Source organism: Benincasa hispida, chromosome 8 (genome assembly GCF_009727055.1).
Source record: "Benincasa hispida cultivar B227 chromosome 8, ASM972705v1, whole genome shotgun sequence".
NCBI classification, from domain to species: domain Eukaryota; kingdom Viridiplantae; phylum Streptophyta; class Magnoliopsida; order Cucurbitales; family Cucurbitaceae; genus Benincasa; species Benincasa hispida.
Window position 1 is genome coordinate 23,866,628 of NC_052356.1, and position 22,761 is coordinate 23,889,388.

A 22,761-nucleotide genomic window follows, 5' to 3' on the forward strand; every position below is an offset into this window, starting at 1 on the left:
TGTCGCACGCTATTATCTAAACAATTGTTTACCTTTTTATTAAGCGATCGTTTAGCTCCCGGCATTTACTAAACGATCGTATAGACGATCGCTTAGTTTTTCCTATGCGATCGTATTGGACGATCGCTCATCCTTTTCCTACACAATGGTTTAGACAATCGTTTACCTTTTCCTACACGATCGTATAGACGATAATTTACTTTTACTACACGATCGTATACTTCAACTAAACGATCAAGCATCCTGTCTATGTGATAGACGACCTCTTCTCCCACTTCCTTGATCGTTGTATATGGTCGCTCTTCCTCCCCCCTCTACCAAATCCGAACAAAGTCCACACTTTGGATTCTCACTCCAAGAATATTGAGGACTCTAAATGGTTTTGTCTTCTCCGATTCCTTCTGTTCGAGTGGTGACTGTTCGAGGTAGACGATTGGGCTTCAGACTTAAGAAATCTTCATCTGGTATGATTTCTTGATCCCTTTTGCATCATGAAAGTATGTTTGAATGTATATACAGTAACTCTGTTACAGTAATTCCATGTCTGAAGGGTGACTGTTCGAGGTAGGTACTCTTGAATAAGAGTTCCTTCAGTTATAGGGATCCAGATCATTCGGGATCATAAGAACAAGAGGTTAGCCTTGTCTCAAGCATCGTACATTGACAAGATGTTGATCAGGTACTCCATGCAGAATTCGAAGAGGGGTTTATTACCCTTCAGGCATGGAATTATTTTTGTCTAAGGAACAGTGTCCTAAAACACCTCAAGATGTTGAGGAAATGAGACGAATTACCTATGTTTCGGCTATTGAAAGCCTAATGTATACAATGTTATGTACTAGACCTGACATTTGCTATGCAGTAGAGATTGTCAATCGATATCAGTCCAATCTAAGATTAGATCACTAGACGGCGGTCAAAACGATTCTCAAGTATCTTTGAAGAACGAGAGACTATATGCTCGTTTATGAAGATAAAGATTTGATCCTTACAGGATACACAGACTCTGAATTTTAAACTAATAAAGAGTCTCTAAAATCGACATCAGGGTCAGTGTTCACTTTGAAGGGAAGGGTTATAGTTTGGCGAAGCATCAAGCAAGGATACATTGCAGACTCCACTATGGAAGCCAAATATATAGCCACTTGTGAAACTGCTAAAGAGATTGTTTGGCTTAGGAAGTTCCTTACAAATTTGGAAGTTGTTCCAAATATGTCTTTACAGATCACTCTCTATTGTGATAACAGCGGGGTTGTGGCAAATTCTAAGGAACCTTGGAGTCACCGAAGAGGCAAGCATATTGAACGGAAGTATCATTTGATTAGAGAGATTGTGCATTGTGGTGATGTGATAGTCACAAAGATCGCGTTAGAGCACAACGTTGTTGATTTGTTTACAAAGGCTCTCACGACTGAAGTGTTCGGGGGTTATCTGGAGAGTCTGGGTCTGCGGGACATGCGGCACCTTGTCTAGGGCAAGTGGGAGATGATATTGGGGTATAGAATATGCCCTAGTTTATTGTATATTGTATTGTTTTATGTATTGTACATTAGTCTCCCAAGGCATTAGAATAAGTGAAAGATTGTTGGGATTGGTGTCCTAATTCTCTCGGTGGTCTCGTAGTTTGTAAACTTTTTGTACACATTGTTATTAATAAAATAAATGTTATTTTATTTGCATTTACTCATATCCAATAAACTAAGATTCGTAGTTATTTCATGTAACTTAAGTATGTATGTGAGACATACAAGTGGATCATGCCTTAAGTAATAACCTAAATGGTCTGTAGTATAAGAATAGAGGAGGCATATCTTATCCTGGTGACACTACGGATATAACCCGTTTTGTAGATATTACAAATGTTGTAAAGTGCTACAAATTATCTGATCCCGACCATTCATGTGGAGACATACGGGCAGGGGTGTGCTATACAAAGATTTTGTATAAGACTGGACTACAAGATGATTAGTCTCTTTATATAACGTTGTTGATAATTGAGACTTACAATTCACTAAAATGACCATAGGTGACATGACCTTAATCGTGAGTGAGTTGGGAACTCTTGCTTATGAGGGCAGTCCTTTGATTAGTATGGGTGAAAGTGGCTAGATTGTCAACTCTACAAGCCTACCTTTTCGGATTCGGCTGATTGGGAAGCTAGGAACTCAGCTACATAAGACGGAATTCACTCCTACCCCGAAGCAGGGGTAAGTAGATAAATTGCTCCCTTAAGGGCTGATTCCGGGTCTTAAACATAGTGGTCAAACCCTCTCTTTGGAAGAGAGGACTCAGTCATAGTAAGACTTACGAGGAGTTAGATGTAACTGTAGGAGCAAAACGGTAAATTGGCCCAACTATACTTACAAGCGATTTATGAAGGGTTATCGCACTGTTGATTGGTTTTATGGATACAGAAATATATTTGTAGTGCGAAGAGTGCATCTGTCAGTTTTTATAGAGTGACCAACAGTTAACGAATGTTGGATCTCGTGACTAAAGAGTTTAGCCAGTTATTCACCTACCGTTAGAGCTTCAAGATACAGGTCCATGAGGTCCCCTTGGTCAATGGGTTCAAGTTGAGAATCAAATTTTGGGTTGATTTGAAGTGTTCAAATTAACAAGAGAAAATTCAATTATATGTGATATAATTGATATGATGTATTAGATATATTAATTGGAGGAATTAATATAAATATGATTTATATTAAATACCATAACAAGAAAAAAGAACTATGGTTTATATGTTTCATAAAATGAAATATTAAAATTATAGGTTATAAATAATTATGATAAGTTAGTTATCATATTTATTTATAATATATTAATTATATGATAATTAATTTTTTTTCTCTAATAACCGATTTGAGTGGGAGGTTATTGGAAGTTTTATGGTAACCGTGAGATAAAAGAAAAATTATTTTCCAAAATTAGAAGTTGATTTAATTCGAAAAAATCTCACGAAAAAAGCTATCAAGTAAAAAGTGTTTTACTAAGCGATAGTCGTTGAGAGCATACACGATCGAGCTAAGAGTTGACTATATGGTAGTTACTCGTTGATCGTTGCTACACGATCGAGTAGCAAAATCTATACAATAAGCTTCCGTTTTCTAAATGATCGAGTATATCGTCTATAGGATAGATAATTTTCATCTCCCACTTACTCAATCGTCTACCTCCTACTTTTCTCAATCCAAGATCATATAGAGCACACAACTCCTAAATTCTCACACCGAGAATAACAAGGTAATATTTGTGGTGGTGTTCCTGTTCAGTTCGTGAATCGAGTTGGATTCGATTTAGGTCGAGGCTCATTTAGACATTTGTGGAGGTGGTATTCTGTTCATTGCGTTCGAGTGCTGTTTTGGATGCATTGAAAACTAATCGAGGGATACTTGAAGAAGAGTTCTTCAAAGGTTTGCATACTTTATCCCTTGTATCTTTACTATTTTCTTGTAGCATGCTGTAATTTATAATTATGCATAATCTGTTCGTTTTCGTTTAAGACTATAATTGTTGTGTTCATTCTGAATGGGATTTGGAACGATTCACTTCTGCTGCTCATAAAGATCTCTATTTAGATTTTCTTCAGAGGACCTTCCCTTTCATTTTAGGGGGAAAAGGGGAGGCAGAAGAAGAGGGAGATTGAAGACTCTAAAGATTGAAGACTCTAAAGATTGAAGTTCTACATAATTGAAGTTTGAAGCTCTCAAGTTCTCAAACTCCAAAGGATTGAAGCTCCAAAGTTCACAAGCCCAAAAGACCAAAGCTCTTAAGCTCTCAAGCTCTCAAGCTTTGAAGACTAAAGCTCTCAAGCCTAAAGATCTAAAGACCGAAGCTTGGAAGACTAAGGCTTCTAGCTCCTAAAGACTTCAAAACTAAACTTGCAAGAAGATTTGGAAACTTTAAATTTATTGTAACGTTTGAGAGAAAGAATCAAAGGAATATATTAGAGATTATACCTTTATATACCACAAATCAATATAAATGCAAAGTTCAAATTCAGCGAATTGAATTTCTTTGGAAAACCTGTCGAGCAATATTTTCTCTCTCCAATTAAATTAAATAAAGAAAAAAATCTTAACAAATAAATGCATTTTCTCTTTCCATTTGAAAACATGAAAAAAAAATCATATGAAATGAATCTTCTCTCTCCATAATAAATGCAGAGTTTCTCTCTCCATCATTAAGAGAGTTTTAAAAATAGGGAAATATATATATAAATGGGGTATAAAAATAATAAAAAGGGTAAATTTGTCCAAAAATAATATTAAAAACCTTTCTTGAAAAAATTCAAATTTAAAGATATTTTTTAAATATAAGATCTAAAAATGGTTTTTTATACGTAAAAATTTCTTATCCAACACTAGCCGTAAGAATATTTTTGAACTATTTTTCTTAAACATTAAAAAAAAGGGGACTAGGGCTTTTTTTCTTTTTTTCCTTTTTTTTTTTTTTTTTTGGGAAATTGATGATGTGAAAAAGTCGAAATAAGTGTTGAAATTATTAGAGTGGAAGGAACGTGTGCGCTTTCAATCTGGTACTACGTGGGCCATCCTTCATTATTCTTTTCTACTTCTTCTTCACATTATTTAATACCATCAATTCGACTTATCTTTGACTTTTTTTTTCCTTTTTTCATTAAAAAATAAATAAATTTAGGATAGCAAGGCTTGAATTACATTGTGCAATAAATGAAGTTGTAAGAATTTAATGTTTCATACTTTTACTTTATTTGTACTCCATAATTTATAAAATTTATGACAAATTGTAAAAACCAATCCTAAAGTATAATGATAATTGTTCTCATATTTTCAATGGTAAAAATCGAATCCCTAAATTTATTAAATTTGACCATCAAATTTACATAATTGTAGAAGTTATAACAATTATACAAGTTTGAATGTTCAATTTTTAATCATTTGGAAGTCCAATTTCTACAACTTTTCTAAGTTTGAGTATTCAAGTTTAGCGCTTTTATAAATTTGATGGCTCAATTATTATAACAGAAAGTTGGAGAGTACAATTGCAACTACCATCATACTTCAGGGATGGTTTATGCAATTTGCCCTAAAATTTAATATCCAATTCAACCATATTTTAGATGATAGCTATACTAATTACTATCTCAAGAGCTGGTGTTTATTGAATTTTAGAAAAAAAAAAACAAAATAAAAAAATTATTATGCATGAATTTAAATAATTTAAATTTATATAGCTCATGGACTACTTTTCACAATGTGTTCGAATTTGTAAGTGTTATGTTTATATTTTAGCAAACAAGAATCAGAATAACTTATATTTAGTATTTAAAATATGAGAAACTAATGTTACCACAATCACTTTAAATTTATATTGAATAGATATAATCCTAGGATTATTCGTGCTAAATTTTCAAGAATGACATACCAGATTCCATTGCAAATTGACGGCAATTATAAGATGACTATTATCTTCCTCAACCAAAACTCCGAATGTCCTTAGTGAGATCTCTCTCTAGATGAGATTCAAGAAAGACTGAGTGCTTATTGTTCTGATATATTGAAAACTATAGCCCTAAGATCTCTTTATATACTAATTCAATTAAGGTTTCCATTAAACACTAATTAACTATGAATGTGTTTCTACTCATTAAATTCATACACTATTCCTAGGGTCTTAATTAATTAGATCACATAATATGACTCAATCTAATAAAATAACCCATTGTGATAAATTATTAATCCACATACATAGCTCATACTTTAATTAAATATATTATTATTTAAATATGTGTAACAATCTCCCATTTGGGCTATGTCTATGTACCTGATATAATTAAATTACATAAACCTTGAGCGTGCATAAACAGGTTATTTCAATAATAGAATTCTCCTTTAGTTCAATCTGCTCCATCTCCTATATTAGCACGGAATTAAGGTGGCTTTTGTCACTATTCTTGTAACTAAATCTTCCTTGATCACCAATTCTAATACATTCAATGACATAAATCAAGTAGGGATGGATAACATGGAAACTACATGCAAAGTGATCTAGAATCATGCTTACTTCCATCTGGTCCAAATTCCTTAGTGAGATCATTCTTAAAACTCTATGCTAAACCATGCATGATAAACAAGTTTATATAATATGACATAAACCATCAACTTTAGACATATAAAATAAAAAAATAAGGTCAAAGAACATTCTCAATAACAAACTCCCACTAAATCATGAAACCAGAAAAGTGGCTAATACCCATGTGAGTAACATGCTCATAAAAAACTCTACGTGGTAAACCTTTAGTCAATGGATCTACCATTATAGAGTTTGTTCCTATGTGTTCTATCGAAATTTGACCATTATGAACTCTTTTTTTAACAATCAGAAACTTACATCTACATGTTTTGACTTCGTGTTGCTTCTGTTATTGTTGGAATACATCGCTACCGACGACTTATTGTCACAAAATAATTTTAGTGGTCTTTCTACGCCAACCACTATTCGCAGCCCAGTGACAAAATTTCACAACCATATTTCATGATTGGACACCTTATAACATGCTATAAACTTCTCAATCGTGGTAGAAGAAGTCATAAGTGTTTGTTTAACACTTTTCCAAGATACAACTCCTCCATCCAACATGAACATATAACCTTAAGTGGATTGCAAAGTGTCTTGGCATCTAGCATAATTGGAATTAGAATACACAATGATCTCCAGAACTTCTGATCTCAATAAGTGAGCATATAATCTTTTATTCTCTGTAAACACCTCATAACCTGTTTGGCTGCTTTCCAATGATCCATTATCGAGTTGCTCAAATATCTGCCTAATATTTCAACTATGAACGCAATATCTAGACGCGTACATACTTGAGTGTACATTAGACTCCCAACAGCTGATGCATAGGGAACCTTCTGCATCTCCTTAGTCTCGAATACAGTTTTAGGGTTCACCTTTAGCAATCGGGGTATCTCCTGGTGCACTATCTTTCATGCCACATCTACTTAAAATATTTTTATTATAGTTCTTTTGTGAAAATCTCAAAATACCTTGAGAACGATCTCTCAGTATTTCAATTCCTAATACAAAAGAAGCATCACTAAGATCTTTCATCTCAAAATTCTTTTTGAGAAATCTCTTAGTGTCATGCAATAAACCTATATCATTACTTGCTATGAGTATGTCATCGACATATAATACTAGAAAGATTGATTTACTCCCACTGAACTTATGATATACACAATCTTCCACTATATTCACCTCAAAATAAAAGGGTGTAATTATGGAACTTTTTATACCATTGACGAGAGGCTTGCTTGACACTATAGATGAATTTCTTCAATCTGCATACCATAAACTTTGAATTACCTGACAAAAAGTTTTCTTGTTGCACCATATAAATTATCTCATCAATGTTCCCATTGAGAAACACAGTTTTTACATCTATTTGGTGTAGATCTAAATCAAAGTGAGCTATCAGTACCATGATTACCCTAAAAGAGTATTTCGATGAAACTAGAGAGAAAGTTTCTTTGTAATAAATATCTTCCTTTTAAGTAAAACCCTTTGCAATAAGATGAGGCTTATATTTTTCAATATTGTCGTGCGAGTCTCTTTTGATTTTAAATATCTATTTACAACCTATGGGTTTCACTCCTAATGGCAATTCGAAAAGTTCCCTAACGTCATTGTCTTTCATGGATTTTATTTCTTCTTCAATAACATTTATCCACTTTTGAGAGTTAGAACTTTGTAGAGCTTGTTGGAAGTTGATTGGACCATCTTCCATTACGCCCATGTCATCCTAATATTCTTGAAGAAATATAATATAGTCATGTGGAATTGCACTTCTTCTTTCTGTAGTGGATCTCCTTAGTGGCACTTCTTGGAGTTGTTGAGTTTGAACTTCAGGTTCAACAACTGGGACTTCAATGTTATCTTGTTCCATTATTGGTTCATTAGTGAAGTCAAGAATTAGAGCCTGAACATCATTTATAACCACATTAGGAAAAGAAACTAATTCCTCTTCAAACACAACTTTTCTTATGTTATCTTTCCCCCAAACTCAACATCCTCAATGAATCTAGCATTTCCTATCTCAAACAATTATCTAGAAGTGGGATTATAAAACTTGAACCCCGAGGGAGCGCTTAAAATACCCAACAAAATAGCAGTTAATAGTTTTTTAGTCCAATTTTTTTTCGTTAAGCCTGTAGAGCCTAGCAGCCCTAGCCTCAACTGGACAACCCCAGATATAAAAATGTCTAATATTAGACTTCTTTCCTATTCACAACTCATAAGGGGTTTTAGCTATTGCTTTACAAGATACTCAATTAAGGACATATGTTTTTATAATGCCTCACCCCAGAGCGATTCTGATAGAGAAGAATGACTAATCATACTTCTTACCTTATCCTTAAATATTCTATTTCGCCCTTCCGCTACACCATTCATGCTGGATTTGCCCCGACATAGTGTATTGCAGGACGATTCCATACTTCTCTTGGTATTTGGCAAAGGGCCTTAGACATTGCTCACTTGACCCATCATATCTATCGTAATATTTTACCACCACAGTCAGATTTGACAACCTTAGTTTTCTTTCCAAGTTGAAGTTCAACTCTAGCTTTAAAAGATTTGAAAACGTCCAAAGATTGAGACTTCTCATGAATTAAATATAGGTACTCATATCTTGAATAGTCGTCTATGAACGTAATAAAATATTGTTGTCCATTCCAAGAAGTCGTAGGGAATTAACAACAAATATATATACGTATTAGTTCTAAGATGTCTGAGCATCTGTTGGCACCTAATTTTAATATGTTTTTCTATTTTCCTTTAATAAATTCCACACAAACGTCAAAGTTACTTAAATCAAGGGAATCAAGGATTTCATCTGACACGTGTCTTTGAATTCTCTGTTTAAAGATGTGACCTAAACGCTTGTGCCATAACATAGCAGAATTTTCATTTAATTTATGCTTTGTACCACATAAATTAGATAACGGATCTTGTTAAATGAAGCATATATAGATTATCAATTAAAGTACTGGTACCAATAAGTTTGGAATCTTGAAAATGACTAACTTTATTATTTTCTAAAGAATAAGAAAAACCAAATTTGTCCAAACTAGAATTAGAAACTAAATTCCATCTAAATAGTACAACAAAAGTCTCATTCAAATCCAAATAACAACCAGTTTTTAAATGTAATCTAAAATTTCCAATAGCTTCAATTGGAACTGCTTTGTCGTCACCCACATAGATGAATATTTCAACATCACTTGGCAGCTGGCTCCACAAGCAACCCTGTATTGATATACTTATATAAGTAGTAGTACCAGAATCTACCCACTAAGTATCTGTTAGTACAAAAGCTAAATTAACTTCAAAACAAATCAAAGTATGAAGAATCCTTCTTTACACGCCACTTGGCATACTTGAGACGATCTTTCTTGAAGTGACCTTTCTTTTTGCAGAAAAACAAGGATTTTCAATAACCTGTTTCTTGCTCTTATTCAGCTAGATGTCCATTCTGCACCACCTGTAGATTTCCTTTTCTTCTTATCACGAGAGTTAATTGCCAAATGAGCACTTTCTGTGCTTTTTCACTTAATTCTATCATTTTCTTGCACACATTGTGAGATAAGCTCATTAATACTCCATTATCCTTTTGAGTATTATAACTTATCTTAAACTGAGTGAATTATGCAGGAAGAGAGATAAGTACCAGATGTACGAGAAAAATTTATTTCGATATCAAGTGTCTTTAATTTATCTACGAGATTAGACATTTCCATAATATACTCCCTTATGTTCCCATTGCCCTTATATCTCATGGAAGTTAGAGAAGTCACAAGACTATTTGCTTCCATTTTTTCATTTTAGTAAAATATTTCTTAATTTGAGCAAGGAACTTATTGGCATTTTTACTTTCCGTGATAGAGCCCCAAAAAGACTTTGGAATGAAGTACTTAATAATCATCAGACACATGCAATTTGACTGTTCCCACTTCTCTATATTAGCTGTATTCGGTTGTTCCTCAGTAGAAGTAAGTTTATCGGTCCTTAATGTAAAGTCCAAATCCATAGACTCGAGAAGTATCTCTAGGCATTTTTTCAAATCTTAAAGTTCAATACATTCAACTTAGGGATTGAACTCAGATTTCTAGATATTCGAGTAAGACCAATTGAACCAATAAACAACAAAACATACTCACAATTATAAAATAACAAAATGATTTCATATATTTGGTGGACCCCTTTTAATTAGATACCTAACACAACATTGATGTCCAGCTTTTGGACAAAAACACAAACTGTAAATGGTACTCTCGATGTAGCAATTAAAGTTTTGACAATAAACTCTGTCAAAAAATAGCCTTTTTTTGGACCAACTATTTTTCATGAGCAATCCTTATAATTGTCACATACTCATTACCATATGCATACCCATATTTTGGCAAAATAATTATCTTTCTTTGGGTTGATAATTATCCGTATAAATTCATGAATATGCCCATATTATATTTTATAATTAAATTAATTTAAATATCAGAGGCTACTTTGGTAACATATTATTTTGATCAATTCAATCCAAAATATAAGACACAATAATATAATAATATTATTATACAAAAATAATGGAAGAAGAATCCCATATAGCCTTCACCAAAATTTACCCAATAATTGCATACACATAATACAATTAAAGCAACATAAACATGTGAAAATTTAAATTTAAGTGCACCAAAATGTCAATCGAATTTAAATTTAAATTTACCACATTATTAATCAAATTTAAATTTAAATTCACTAAAATATCAATCAAATTTAAATTTAATTCACAACATGATCAATTAATCTTGAATCCATAATATGATCAATTAAAATTGAATCCATAACATGATTAATCTAATTTAAACTCAAATCCACGACATGATTAAGAAAATTTAAACTAAAATCCACAAATGATTAATTTAAACTTGAATTATTAATCAAAATTTAGATTTAAATTCACAAATTTATCAATCAAGAACTAAGAACCATTGCCAAGAATTTCACCAAATTATTAATCAAGAAAACTTAGAAATGCAGGTAAGAAATTCAATCGGTAATTAATCCAAATAATTGACAAATTCAATATTATCAAACTATTAAAGAATAAACTCACTGAATTTAATCATTTTTTTAATATTTAAAAAAAATCCACCGATTTCCAAGATTATTGATCACAATTGAGTTTTAAAAACACATATTCATCAATTAAGTATTAACAAAACTTTCCAATGGCAGGCGTGAGTTTTGATGGTAAGAACCCAAAGAAGGGCAATACATACAATCGAAAACGATGAAACCGCCGCCGACAAGTTTTTTTGTTAATCTTTGATCAATTTTAACAAAATTAAGGATTGAATCTCATGCACAATGGAAAAAAAACCAACAATCCAACATGAAATTCATGCTCTGACACCACTTGTTAGCATAATTACTTTAAATCTATATTAAATAGATATAACTCTAGGATCATTCATGCTAAATTGTTAAGAATAACATACTAGATTCCATTACAACATTGATGACAATTATAAGGCGTTATTGTCTTCCTCAACTAAAACTCCGAATGCCCTTAGTGAGATCTCTCGGGATTAAAGAAAAAGATTGAGTGCTAATTATTTTGGTATATTTGAGACCATTATTGGTTCAATTAGAATTCTCATTAAACCCTAATTAACTAGGAATGAGTTTTTATTCATTAAGTCCATATTCAATTAGGAATCTAGAAGATCACATAATATGACCCAATCTAATAAAATAAACCAATGTGATAAATTATTAATCCACATACATAACCCATATATTAAAGTTGAGCTATGCTCGTTTTGACAATTCATATAAATTTATTCATCTCAAAATATAATAAATAATAAAAAAGCATAAAAAGAATTTGTTACATGACAACTTATGATTAGACAATTAGATTAAATATACAAAAGATGAATTTAACCGAAGATGATGGATCTAAATATTTCTCGGAAATAAAAGTTAAAGTTCATTAGAAAACTTTTAAGGTACAAGAAGTAGTAGAGACAATTCAAAGTATTTCAAAAAGTTCATGAATAATTAATTAATTCAATCCGTCGTATAAGAAACTTACATCTCAAGTGATCATACTAACTTTTATATAAATTATATAAAATTTACGATCCAAACAACCGTCCAACTTTAAAGCCCTTTTTATTCTTATAACAAATGGAATCAAAACCCGAATCATAGAACATCGTAAAAAAAAAAAAAAAAAAAAAAAAGTAGTGAAATATGAGAAGAAGATAGGGTTTTAAAGTTGCTTAAGTTACAAGTTCTTTTATTGTTGGTTGGTAATCGGTTAATAATGAGTTAGATNATATGAGAAGAAGATAGGGTTTTAAAGTTGCTTAAGTTACAAGTTCTTTTATTGTTGGTTGGTAATCGGTTAATAATGAGTTAGATGTGATAGAAACGGATGGTAAGGTGTGTGGGGGGCAAATCGAAGTTCAAGGTTGGAGAGCACATGTATGTGATGTATGCAAATTTCAAATCATTAATCTCGATAAAATTGTCGATATCTCAATTTTTTAGAAATATTGATAAAGAAAAATTAATAAAATGCTGACATTCATAAATAGGGGTATTTATGGATTGGATTGGATTGGGTTGGGTTGGGTTGGGTTGGGTTGGATTGAAAGACTTTTTACACCTAACTCAATTGTTCGGGTGTAAATTTCTTTAACCAAAATAATCCTTATTAAAAAATAAACCCAACCCAACCCAACCATGAAATATTTGGGTTGGGTTGGGTTGGTTCGTGTTAATCGGGTCATTTATTTAAAATTTAATTATTTTCATATACTAAATTAAGATTAACTACTCAATTTTAATTTATAAAGTGAAAATTTTCTTTTTAAAGTGCAAAGAAACTACTTTTAAGAGTTGTTGATGAATCAATTATTCAAAAAATATTGGAATTAAATAAAATTAAATCAATATATATATATATAAATAATTGTGTTAGAAGTAATAATATATATATATATATATATATATTAAAGTTAATAATAAATTCGGATTGGTTTTGGTTGATTTGGTATTAGGTGGGCTCATGAATCAACCCAATTCATACAATTTTCATTTATTTGAACCCAATCCAACCCAAACCAAACCGCACGGATTGAGTTTGGTTGATCAATTTTTTCTGGTCATTAGGTTTTTTGAACACCCTTAATAAATAGTTTTGAAAAAAATTTAAGAATTAAGTAATGAGTAAATATTTTACACCTTTTAAACACGTTAAGATATTTATATTATTTCATATTAAACAACATTTAAACCATCTTAAATGAGTTTATAACAAAGAACCTGGAATGGAGTCATGCGTGGTGATCACTTTTCTAGAATTTTATTATCCTAAAGTTTAGAATGTTAACATGTTTGTTTGGAGTTATCAAGGGAAGCACAAGAAAATTCCAAGAGTTGGAACATCTCAAATTGAGAAAATGTGACATTGTGCCATAGGTTGGCCTAGTCGAACTTACTCAATTTCACTAAAAAAGAACAAATTGAATCGTGTTTATTGATCAAAATCTTTTAAACTCGACAACTATATTGATAAATAATTTTGTTCCTATTCTCTCAAAAGTATCTTATATTTAATTAGTTTAATCAAACTAAACACTCTGTATACTAACTTAGATATAGAATTACGTATAGTTTAGCACGATGCCCGGGGATTTAGTGGTTTATTTTAATTAAAAACCCAAAATTCGAAAAGAAATTCACAAATCCCAATTCCCAATCGAAATGTCATCTCTAAATAACGACAATTTTAATGATGGTTACGTGTTTGGATCTCACTCTTTCTTCTAACTACCATCAGATGCCATTTGGGTCTAATTCATTGCCCTTCTTTTTCATTCTCCCCTTTTTTTCTCTCTTCTTTTCTGTACAGCCGACATTTTTCCCAAACAGAGCAACTCATCCATGGCGGACACCAAGGTCGTCTTTCCTCTCTCTTCTTCTCATACAACAACTTCACATTCCTCTTTCTTTTCTCATTCTGATTATACCCTTTTCATTTTCTCTTCTGATATTCGTGTTTGATCTTTGAGTTTCATGTCTCTGTTTTATCTGTTTCTACAAAAGGTTGTGGTCATGATGCTTAAAGTGGACTTACAGTGTCATCGTTGCTACAAGAAAGTCAAGAAAGTTCTCTGCAAATTCCCTCGTAAGTCTTCTTTCAATTTTCTTTTTTGTGATTTTTCTGAAATGGAATAGTTCCCACTGAGTTTTATTTTATTTTACTTTTTTTCTTTTCTGAACAAGAGAAATTCGAGACCAGATTTATGATGAAAAACAAAACGTTGTGATTATCAAAGTGGTTTGTTGTAATCCTGAGAAGCTTAGAGATAAAATTTGTTGTAAAGGGTGTGGAGTTATTAAAAGCATTGAAATCAAAGAGCCTGAAACTCCCAAGCCTCCTCCGTCAAAGCCCGCCGATCCTCCGCCGCCCAAAAAGCCCGATCCGCCGCCGCCCAAAAAAGCCGATCCTCCACCTCCTAAAAAAGCCGATCCCCCACCACCTCAAAAGGTCGATCCTCCGCCTCCCAAAAAAGCCGATCCTCCANCCCCCCAAAAAGGCTGACCCACCGCCACCCAAGGCCGATCCTCCTCCTCCCAAAAAAGCCGACCCTCCTCCTCCTCAAAAGGCCGCCGACCCTCCGCCGCCGAAAAAGGCCGCCGACCCTCCACCCCCAAAGGCAGACCCTCCGCCTCCAAAGAAAGTCGATCCTCCGCCGGTAGTGGTACCGGCGCCGGTTCAACCGGAGCCGTATCCGGTAAACATGTGCGTGCCGGTTCCGGGTTACCCGCCGGGTTACCCGATTGGGGTGTGCTGTAGGCAGTGCTATGAAGGGCGGGGTGGGGGCCCATGTTACAGTGGGTTTGGTGGGCCCGGCCCATGTTGCGATGGGTGTGCTTCTGGAAGGCCCATTTATGATAGTTACGGTGGAGGGAGGCCTTGTTACGTTACCCACTGTGAATATCTTAATGAAGAAAATGCATCTGGGTGTATTGTTATGTGAGAACACGTGGCCCTTTCTGATTGGTGGTCATTAATGCTCATGGGTCATGATAATAAGGAAAGGTGAAGACAGTTCTTATGTTAATAATGTTCCTTATTAGTTTGTATAATAATCTAAGTTCTTGCATGATGTCAAAATATAAATGTTGGACGTGTAATCCCATTTAATTTTATTTGCAATAAATCATTTAAACCTCATTTAGGTCCATTTTTTTATTTTTTTTTAAAAAATTAAGTCTATAAATATTACTTTCACCTCCAACTTTCTTTCTTAATTATCTACTTTTTACTCATAATTTAAAAAATCAATACAAAATTTAAAAAAAAAAAAAAAAAAGAGTAGCTTTTCAAATTTGGTTTTGTTTTTTAATCTGGTTAAGAATTCAACTATTGTACTTAATAAATATGCAAAAATAAGAGGAAATAGACTTAATTTTAAAAAAACAAAAATAAAAGACAAAATAATTACCAAACGAGACTTTAATTTTTTATTTTTGTTTTTGAAAATTAAATCTGTAGTCATTACTTTCATCTCTACATTTCCTTCTTTGCTATCTACTTTTCACTAATGGTTTAAAAAATCAAGCCAAAATTTGATAACTAAAAAAGAAGTTTTTAAAAAGTTGTTTTTGTTTTTGGAATTTGACTAAGAATTCAACCATTGTATTTAAGAAATATGCAAATCATTGTAAAAAACGAGTAGACTTAATTTTCAATAACTAAAAAAAAAATGGTTAACCTAATTATTGAGTTGGATTGTATTACACAACTTTATTTTATTTGATTTTATTAGTTTATACAAATTCAACTTCTAAGTTCTAACATCTTTTTTATAGCAAAATTGGGTTGGATTTTATAGTTTCAAAGAGTATTAACCTATGGTAATGTATACTTTTATTTATTTTAATATAACAAATGTGTTAATTTATGCATAGCTCAACTGGTTAAATCATAATATATTTGAACCAATAGGAAAACTATAAAAAGAGAGAAAAAAAGAAATAGTTAGAGTCGAAATTTGAACCTCTAACCTGAAGAGTAAGAATTAGCTATTAAACATTCATATTATCAATCGTTATAATTTAGAGTAGATTTAAACTTAATTTGGTTCATGGATCCACTAAGTTGTTCTCTAACTAATCCCACACATTCAAAGAAAATTTATAATCAATAATATTACAAATATAACTCTAATCTAAATTTTACTTCCACTTCTAGCATATTTCTATTTTTACACATTATTTCTTAACTTAGAACTCAAATCATAAACTTTTGGATAGTTGTTTAATGGATGGAAAGCCATTTTATGAACACCGTTAACTAGTTGTTGAGAGTGTCAATGATTGAAATTTCTTTATACGATGAGTTTAATTAAAGCTCAAATATCAACATCAACTCTCTTGCAAACCTTGCTTGTGAAATGGGGGGAAAAATGATTAGATAAGAGTTGGTAGTAGATATTGGAGAGTATAAAGTCAAAATATTGATGCAATAAATAGGCCTTTTGGTTTATATATTTTCAATAAAGTATAGTTTTGGGTGATCATACCACTTTGTAAAGGCAAAGTGTAATGGGTATATCTAGTAGTATCAATACCAACAACTCTATTAGAAAAGATTCATAGATTAAAGTATTGTTTTTTTTTTCAAAAAAAAATTTATATTAAAAGGAAAGTTTTATTACAATTGTGATCCTCCAATAAGGTAAAGAATACTCTTTTTATGAAAAAAGAAATTGAAAAAAAGAACTGTCTTTTAAGAGAGACGAAGGTTAAAAAATAGTTCAGAAGCCGAGCCTCCAAAACGTGAGCAACCATGTTGCAAGACCTTTTACCTAAAGAAAAACCAACACATTCATACAAGGAGCGAGAAGAGTGATTTATCGAAGTTGATTTTGATTTTTTTATTTAAAAAAAAATGTGAGGAGTGAAAACCGAACTTCAAACCTTGAGGTTAATAGTACAAGTTTACACCTCTTGAGCTATGCTTATGTTAGACACATTGATTTTAGTGTCAATTGTACTACTTTTTTTTTATCCTTGTACCTACATAACGTAGAAAATAATGGTACATATAGTGTTGGTATATGGTAGATTGTTTTCAATGTTTTGTACTTTGTTTTTCGTCTTCTTTCTTGCCTTATGGGACCAATAGTTGCCATAGGGGAAGAATAAAAGGTGGTGGAAGGACAAGGAAACCAAAGTCAAATAATAATAATGATGATAATAATAGTAATTTAATTGCAATATCATTTAAAATTGACGTCCCACAAATGCCATATCATTTTTCTTTACTCAAATAAAAATCAACGTTAATTTAGAAGCCATTTAAATTATTTTTTTAAAAAACTTGGAGGGTTAAAAGTGTCAACTTTGAAACTTTAGTTATCAAGAAGACACTAACCACAAAACTCAAAAGATTAAGGTCACGTTTACGAAAGGTGTATCACAATAAATGAAAGGTTAGAAAATGGAGCCCATTTTTTAACGTTTGTTAGTGTTTATCTACGTTTCGTATTTCTACTGACAGGTAGGCCTACTTGAAAATCCGTAATCAAGTAATGTAATCTGAATGACAACCATGAGGTGATCAATTGAATTGCGAAAAAAATTTACGTCGTACATTACTGTTATAGTTATGGTTATGGTTATTATTATTGTTATTGTTTCAAAGAAAAAAAACTATGAAATTTTACACGTTTATTGTTACCGTTATTGTTATAGTTACAGTTTGGTTCTTAGAGATAAAGGTAACCATACGGTAACAGTAAACTTGACAAAATTTTTAATTTTAGGTAAATGCGATCAAAAGCAATCTATTACATTTGCATTTGAAACCCATTACAATTATTCTATCAATAGAATTCGATTAAATTACACCAATTTTTATTAAGAATCGGTAAACGTTATCTAAGTGCAATATTAGGGCTCTTTTAAAAGACTAAAAGTAAGACACATTTAAAACTATTTGCAAAACTAGTGGTTTTTTTTTTTTTTTTTTTTTTGTGTGTTTATTGAAGGTTGCCTTCTCAAAATGCAGAAATTACTAAAATTTCATAGAATTCCGTTTGTCCAGAAACCAGAATTTCATTAAATTGATTTTTTTGTGCAATTAAACACGGCTGGACTTAATAGATTTTCTTTAAAAAAAATATTTTTTGTATAATATGTATGTATTTATGCATGTGTTGAATGAGAAATTTTGTAATAATCACAAATTGTCACATCATTTCTCAAATTAATAATGAAATTATAAATCATCAAATTTGAGACCAATTAGAAGTTAACATGTGTCCCAAATTGAAGTTAAAGACATGGCAAGTTTTGATGATGCTACGTGTTTTATTCATGACCATTGGATTGAATAAAATTAATGGTCTAATTTGATCTTTTTATTTGGACTAAAGTACAATTGAGCAAAAAAAATAGGACTTAATTTGACCCAAGTGTCAAATTCGACCCAAATCCAATTAATTCCACCTAAGGGCTCCATGGACCAATCAAGCCCAAATCCACCTAACAACTCTATAGATAGAGGAGTTCTCTTCATTTGTGGGGTTAGCTAATTCTACATTTCAGAGAGCTCAAAGAGAATTCTCCCAACAATCAGAAGACTCCTAGACTCCTAAAACTGCACACTCCTTAAAGACAAGTTTCCTTAATATACAAAAACTCTTCCAAAACTTCAACTTCAAGAACATCACACACTTCGCTTGTTTAAGTCAAGCATACGCATTCAACTGAGAGAGAATCAGAGGATCAAGAACTAAAGGTCGAATCACATCGCATCAAATCAACTGACATCAAAATCAACTCAAGTTCAACTCCACGAAACAAGTTTCTCCGGAAACCTCGTGCGAACAAATTGGCATGTCTGGTGGGACATCTCTATGTCTCATCTCTCTCTCATTATCCAAATCAACAAATCAACAAATGACACCAAAGAAAGTCGTATTCAAAGCTATTATTGCAAACGACTCCTACATGGGATTTGTCGCCCGTAGACACTCAAGGGGGATCTTGCATGAGCAAGAATAAGGCTTTGTCATCATAGAGAAAATCTTGGAACAACTGCCAGAATCTCCTAAAGACGGGATCGTCTTCAGAGAAAATCTCTTGTTTGACAACTTTTCTCCTACTTCTAATCGATCTGAGAAAGAATCACACTTCGATGTAGTGTCTGTCATGATGGTTGACGTAACAGTTGAGTCGACCATGACAGAGATGGAGAGGAAGATAAATCTCTCAATGAAATATGTTGAGGAGCGAGAGCATGAAATCGCTGCTTTAAGAGATCAAATGTAGGCTCGAAAAATTACAGAGTCGAGTTAAGCTTCGGCTACAAAAGCCAATGACAAAAGAAAGGCAGTCTTGAAGGAAAACCAGCCACAACAATCTACCTCTGTCACCTCCCTATCAGTTCAAAATCTAACACAAAAGAGATTATGGACAAAATCAACTAATGTGTAAGTTGATCTAACTGACGTGAAGAACTCCGTTGATGAAATGGAAGAGTTAGCACTCCTTTGAATCCATCTACGCAATCTTTTTCTTTTTGTCACAAGGATGAGAATCACGAAGCTCACTGTATTATCCATGTTGTAGCTAGTTTCGAAGATGATAAAATTTTTTGAGATTCTTTTTATTCCAATTAGTTGAATATTGTAAATGAGAAGTTATTGCTACCGAGATCTTCTAGTAGTTGATATGATTACAAACTCAATAAGGGCTCAATACGGAGGTTCGTCGCAATCTTCTTTTATGTACTTTAATGAAGGGATCGAATCCCAAGCGAAAGCGTGTAATTGCCTTGCAATTTTGTTTTCAATTTTACATAAACAAAATATGGTATAAAGGTAATAATATAATGGATAAACAATCAAGGTTATCATGCATTTAAGAGAAGAAAAGAGGGAATAGCTAAAACATATCTTTATAGATTCCCAAATTCTTCACGATTCCCTCTACGTCTTCTCCGGAATGTCTCTTCAATGATCAAGGGGTACCACCGTAAGTGAAACCTTGTTATCCTTAGGATCCCAAGAATTGGATGTGTGGTCTCCAAGACTTGGAAGAGGAAAAAGAAGTAGAAGAGAAAAGAAGAGGAATTGGATGTGTGGCCTCCGAGAATTGGAAGAGGAAGAAGAAGTAGTAGAAAAAAGAAGAAAGAATTTGAGAGAAGTAGTAGGAGACTAGGGTTCAGAATTATCAATTCAACTGAGTCACAAACATGGACCATGAAGACCTATTTATAGAGATGAGTGACCCCTTTTTCCTCATCTTTCCTATTCCCACTCTAGTTCTAATTTAATTAAATAACTTTTATTTAATTAACTAGTCCAATAATTAAATAACTATATATATTAAATCCAATTCAATGTATATAATTAATTAATTAATTAATAAACACCACATGTTTATTTATCTCTACTTCTAAAAAAATTAATTAATCAATTAAAAGATTATATTCAATCATATTTAATATAGAATTAATCAAGAAAAATTATTTCAAATGGTAAAACTGTTGAAAATATTTACAAAATGTAGCAAAGTTATAGAACTATCAATGATAGACGCTGATAGACACTGATAGACTTCTATCAGTGATATTGATACTGATAGAAGTCTATCAGTGTCTATCAGCATCTATCATTGATAGTTCTAAAATTTTGTTATATCTTGTAAATATTTTGGTTTATTTTTCTATATTTAAAAACAACTCATTAATCAATATATAATTATCACATATAAGTATACATCTCTTTAATATTTGAATTTTATTCAAATATTTTTCTCTTTTAATTATAGATTACATCTATAATTAACCATATTATATTAATCTCATTAATATGCAATTGTTTTGAATAATCAAACAATTCATCTTATATATTCTTTAATGAGCTAACAAGGGGACCTTATGGACCTACATATTAGAACTGATATAAGATTAATTAATTAAACTCTTGAATTAAATTAATCAATCTTCACTAACTACCGATCACTACACTAAAAACCAATAGCTGAACTCTTCGCATTTCTGTGTCCATGAGTATAACCAATCAATAGTGACTGATCCTTACAAAATGCTCATAACTATAGCTGGGTTAGAATATCATTTTACCCATATAGTTACATCTAACTTCTTAAACACCACTGATCCCTCTAATGAACAAACAATTTATAGTCCAACTATAAACTAACACTTTTTGAGCCAGTGAGAGATTGAGGCCTCAATATTAAGACCCAAAATCAGCTATTAAGGGAGCAATTTATCTACTTTCCCTAAGTTGGAAAATGAGTGAATTTCATCTTTTATTTACTTTTCCTAGTCCCCAAAATGGTAGACTTCTTTAGTCGGCTAACAAGGTCACTCACCCCCATACAAATCAAAGGATTTCCCTTATAGACAAGAGTTCACAACTCACTCAAGATTAAGGTCAAATCATCTATGGTCATTCTAGTGAAATGTAAGTCTCTTCTAGCAATGGTGTTATATAGAAAGACTATTCATTTCACAGTCCGATCTTAAATAAACTCTTTGTATAAAATACTTCTGCTTACATGTCTGCACATGAGCAATCAAGATTAGATTATTTGTAGCACTTTATAACAATTGTAACATCTATAAAACAGTCTGTATTCATAGTGTCACCAGGATAAGGTACCCAGCCTTATCCATCTACTACAGACTGTTTAGGTTATCACTTAAATGTGACCCACCGGTATGTCTCCACACACATGTTTAGGTTTCATAAAATAACCTTGAATCTTAGTTTATTGGATTGGTTTAATGCAATCTAAACATTAATAAATTACCTCTTATTTTATTAGGTATATAATTTGTCTTTACAAACTACAAGATACACTCGATTTAGGACATTAACTCCAACATCTAAACTATACACCAAGAGAATAAAAAACTTAAGAATGCCAATTGGGTATCAACCTCCAAAGTTCCAGCAGTTTGATGGAGAGGGCGATCCGAAACAACATGTTGATCACTTCATTGAAACCTGCAAAACTGCAGGAACCAAAGGAGACCAGCTAATTAAGTAGTTCATCCATATCATGAAAGGAAATGCTTTTGATCGATACCCTGATCTAGAGCCAGAAGTGATTGACAGTTGGGAACATTTGGAAAGAGAGTTCCTCAACTTCTTTTATAGCATTAGATATATCGTCAGCATGATGGAGCTGACAAGCACTAAGCAGCAGAAAGGAGAGCTAGTCATCGACTACATCAACCAGTGGAGAGCTCTGAGTCTAGATTGCAAAGATAGACTTACTGAATTATCCACAGTGGAGACGTGCACCCAAGGCATGCATTGGAAGCTTCTCTACATCCTATAAGGAATTAAACCTTGTATATTTGAGGAGTTGGCGACACGCGCTCATGACATGGAGCTGAGCATCACCGATAGGGAAATTAAAGATTTTCTAGTCCCTAAAGGGAAAAGGATAAGAAGGAAATCAAAGACACAGAAAAGATTGTGAATAGGGTCATAACATAATCTATGGTTGTCAATACGACCCGACTAATTTTTTCTTCCAAAGGAAAAGAAACAAGATTTGAAAGAAAGCATGTTTTAAGTTGGATGAAGCGTTGAATATGGCTTAGGTGAAATAGTCTCAATATATCGTCATAGTTCTAGATTTTCATGGATA

At 32.4% G+C, this 22,761-nt stretch overlaps 1 protein-coding gene across 1 annotated transcript; it reads left to right on the plus strand.

Annotated features, from left to right (window-relative positions):
• Window positions 1-13,856: 13,856 nt before the first annotated feature.
• Window positions 13,857-15,305, plus strand: LOC120082422 (leucine-rich repeat extensin-like protein 3). Its single transcript, XM_039037580.1, has 3 exons — window positions 13,857-14,013; window positions 14,161-14,242; window positions 14,343-15,305. The coding sequence occupies exons 1-3, from the start codon at window positions 13,999-14,001 to the stop codon at window positions 14,657-14,659; spliced, it is 414 nt and encodes a 137-aa protein (XP_038893508.1). The 5' UTR covers window positions 13,857-13,998; the 3' UTR covers window positions 14,660-15,305.
• The last annotated feature ends 7,456 nt before the right edge of the window (window positions 15,306-22,761 follow it).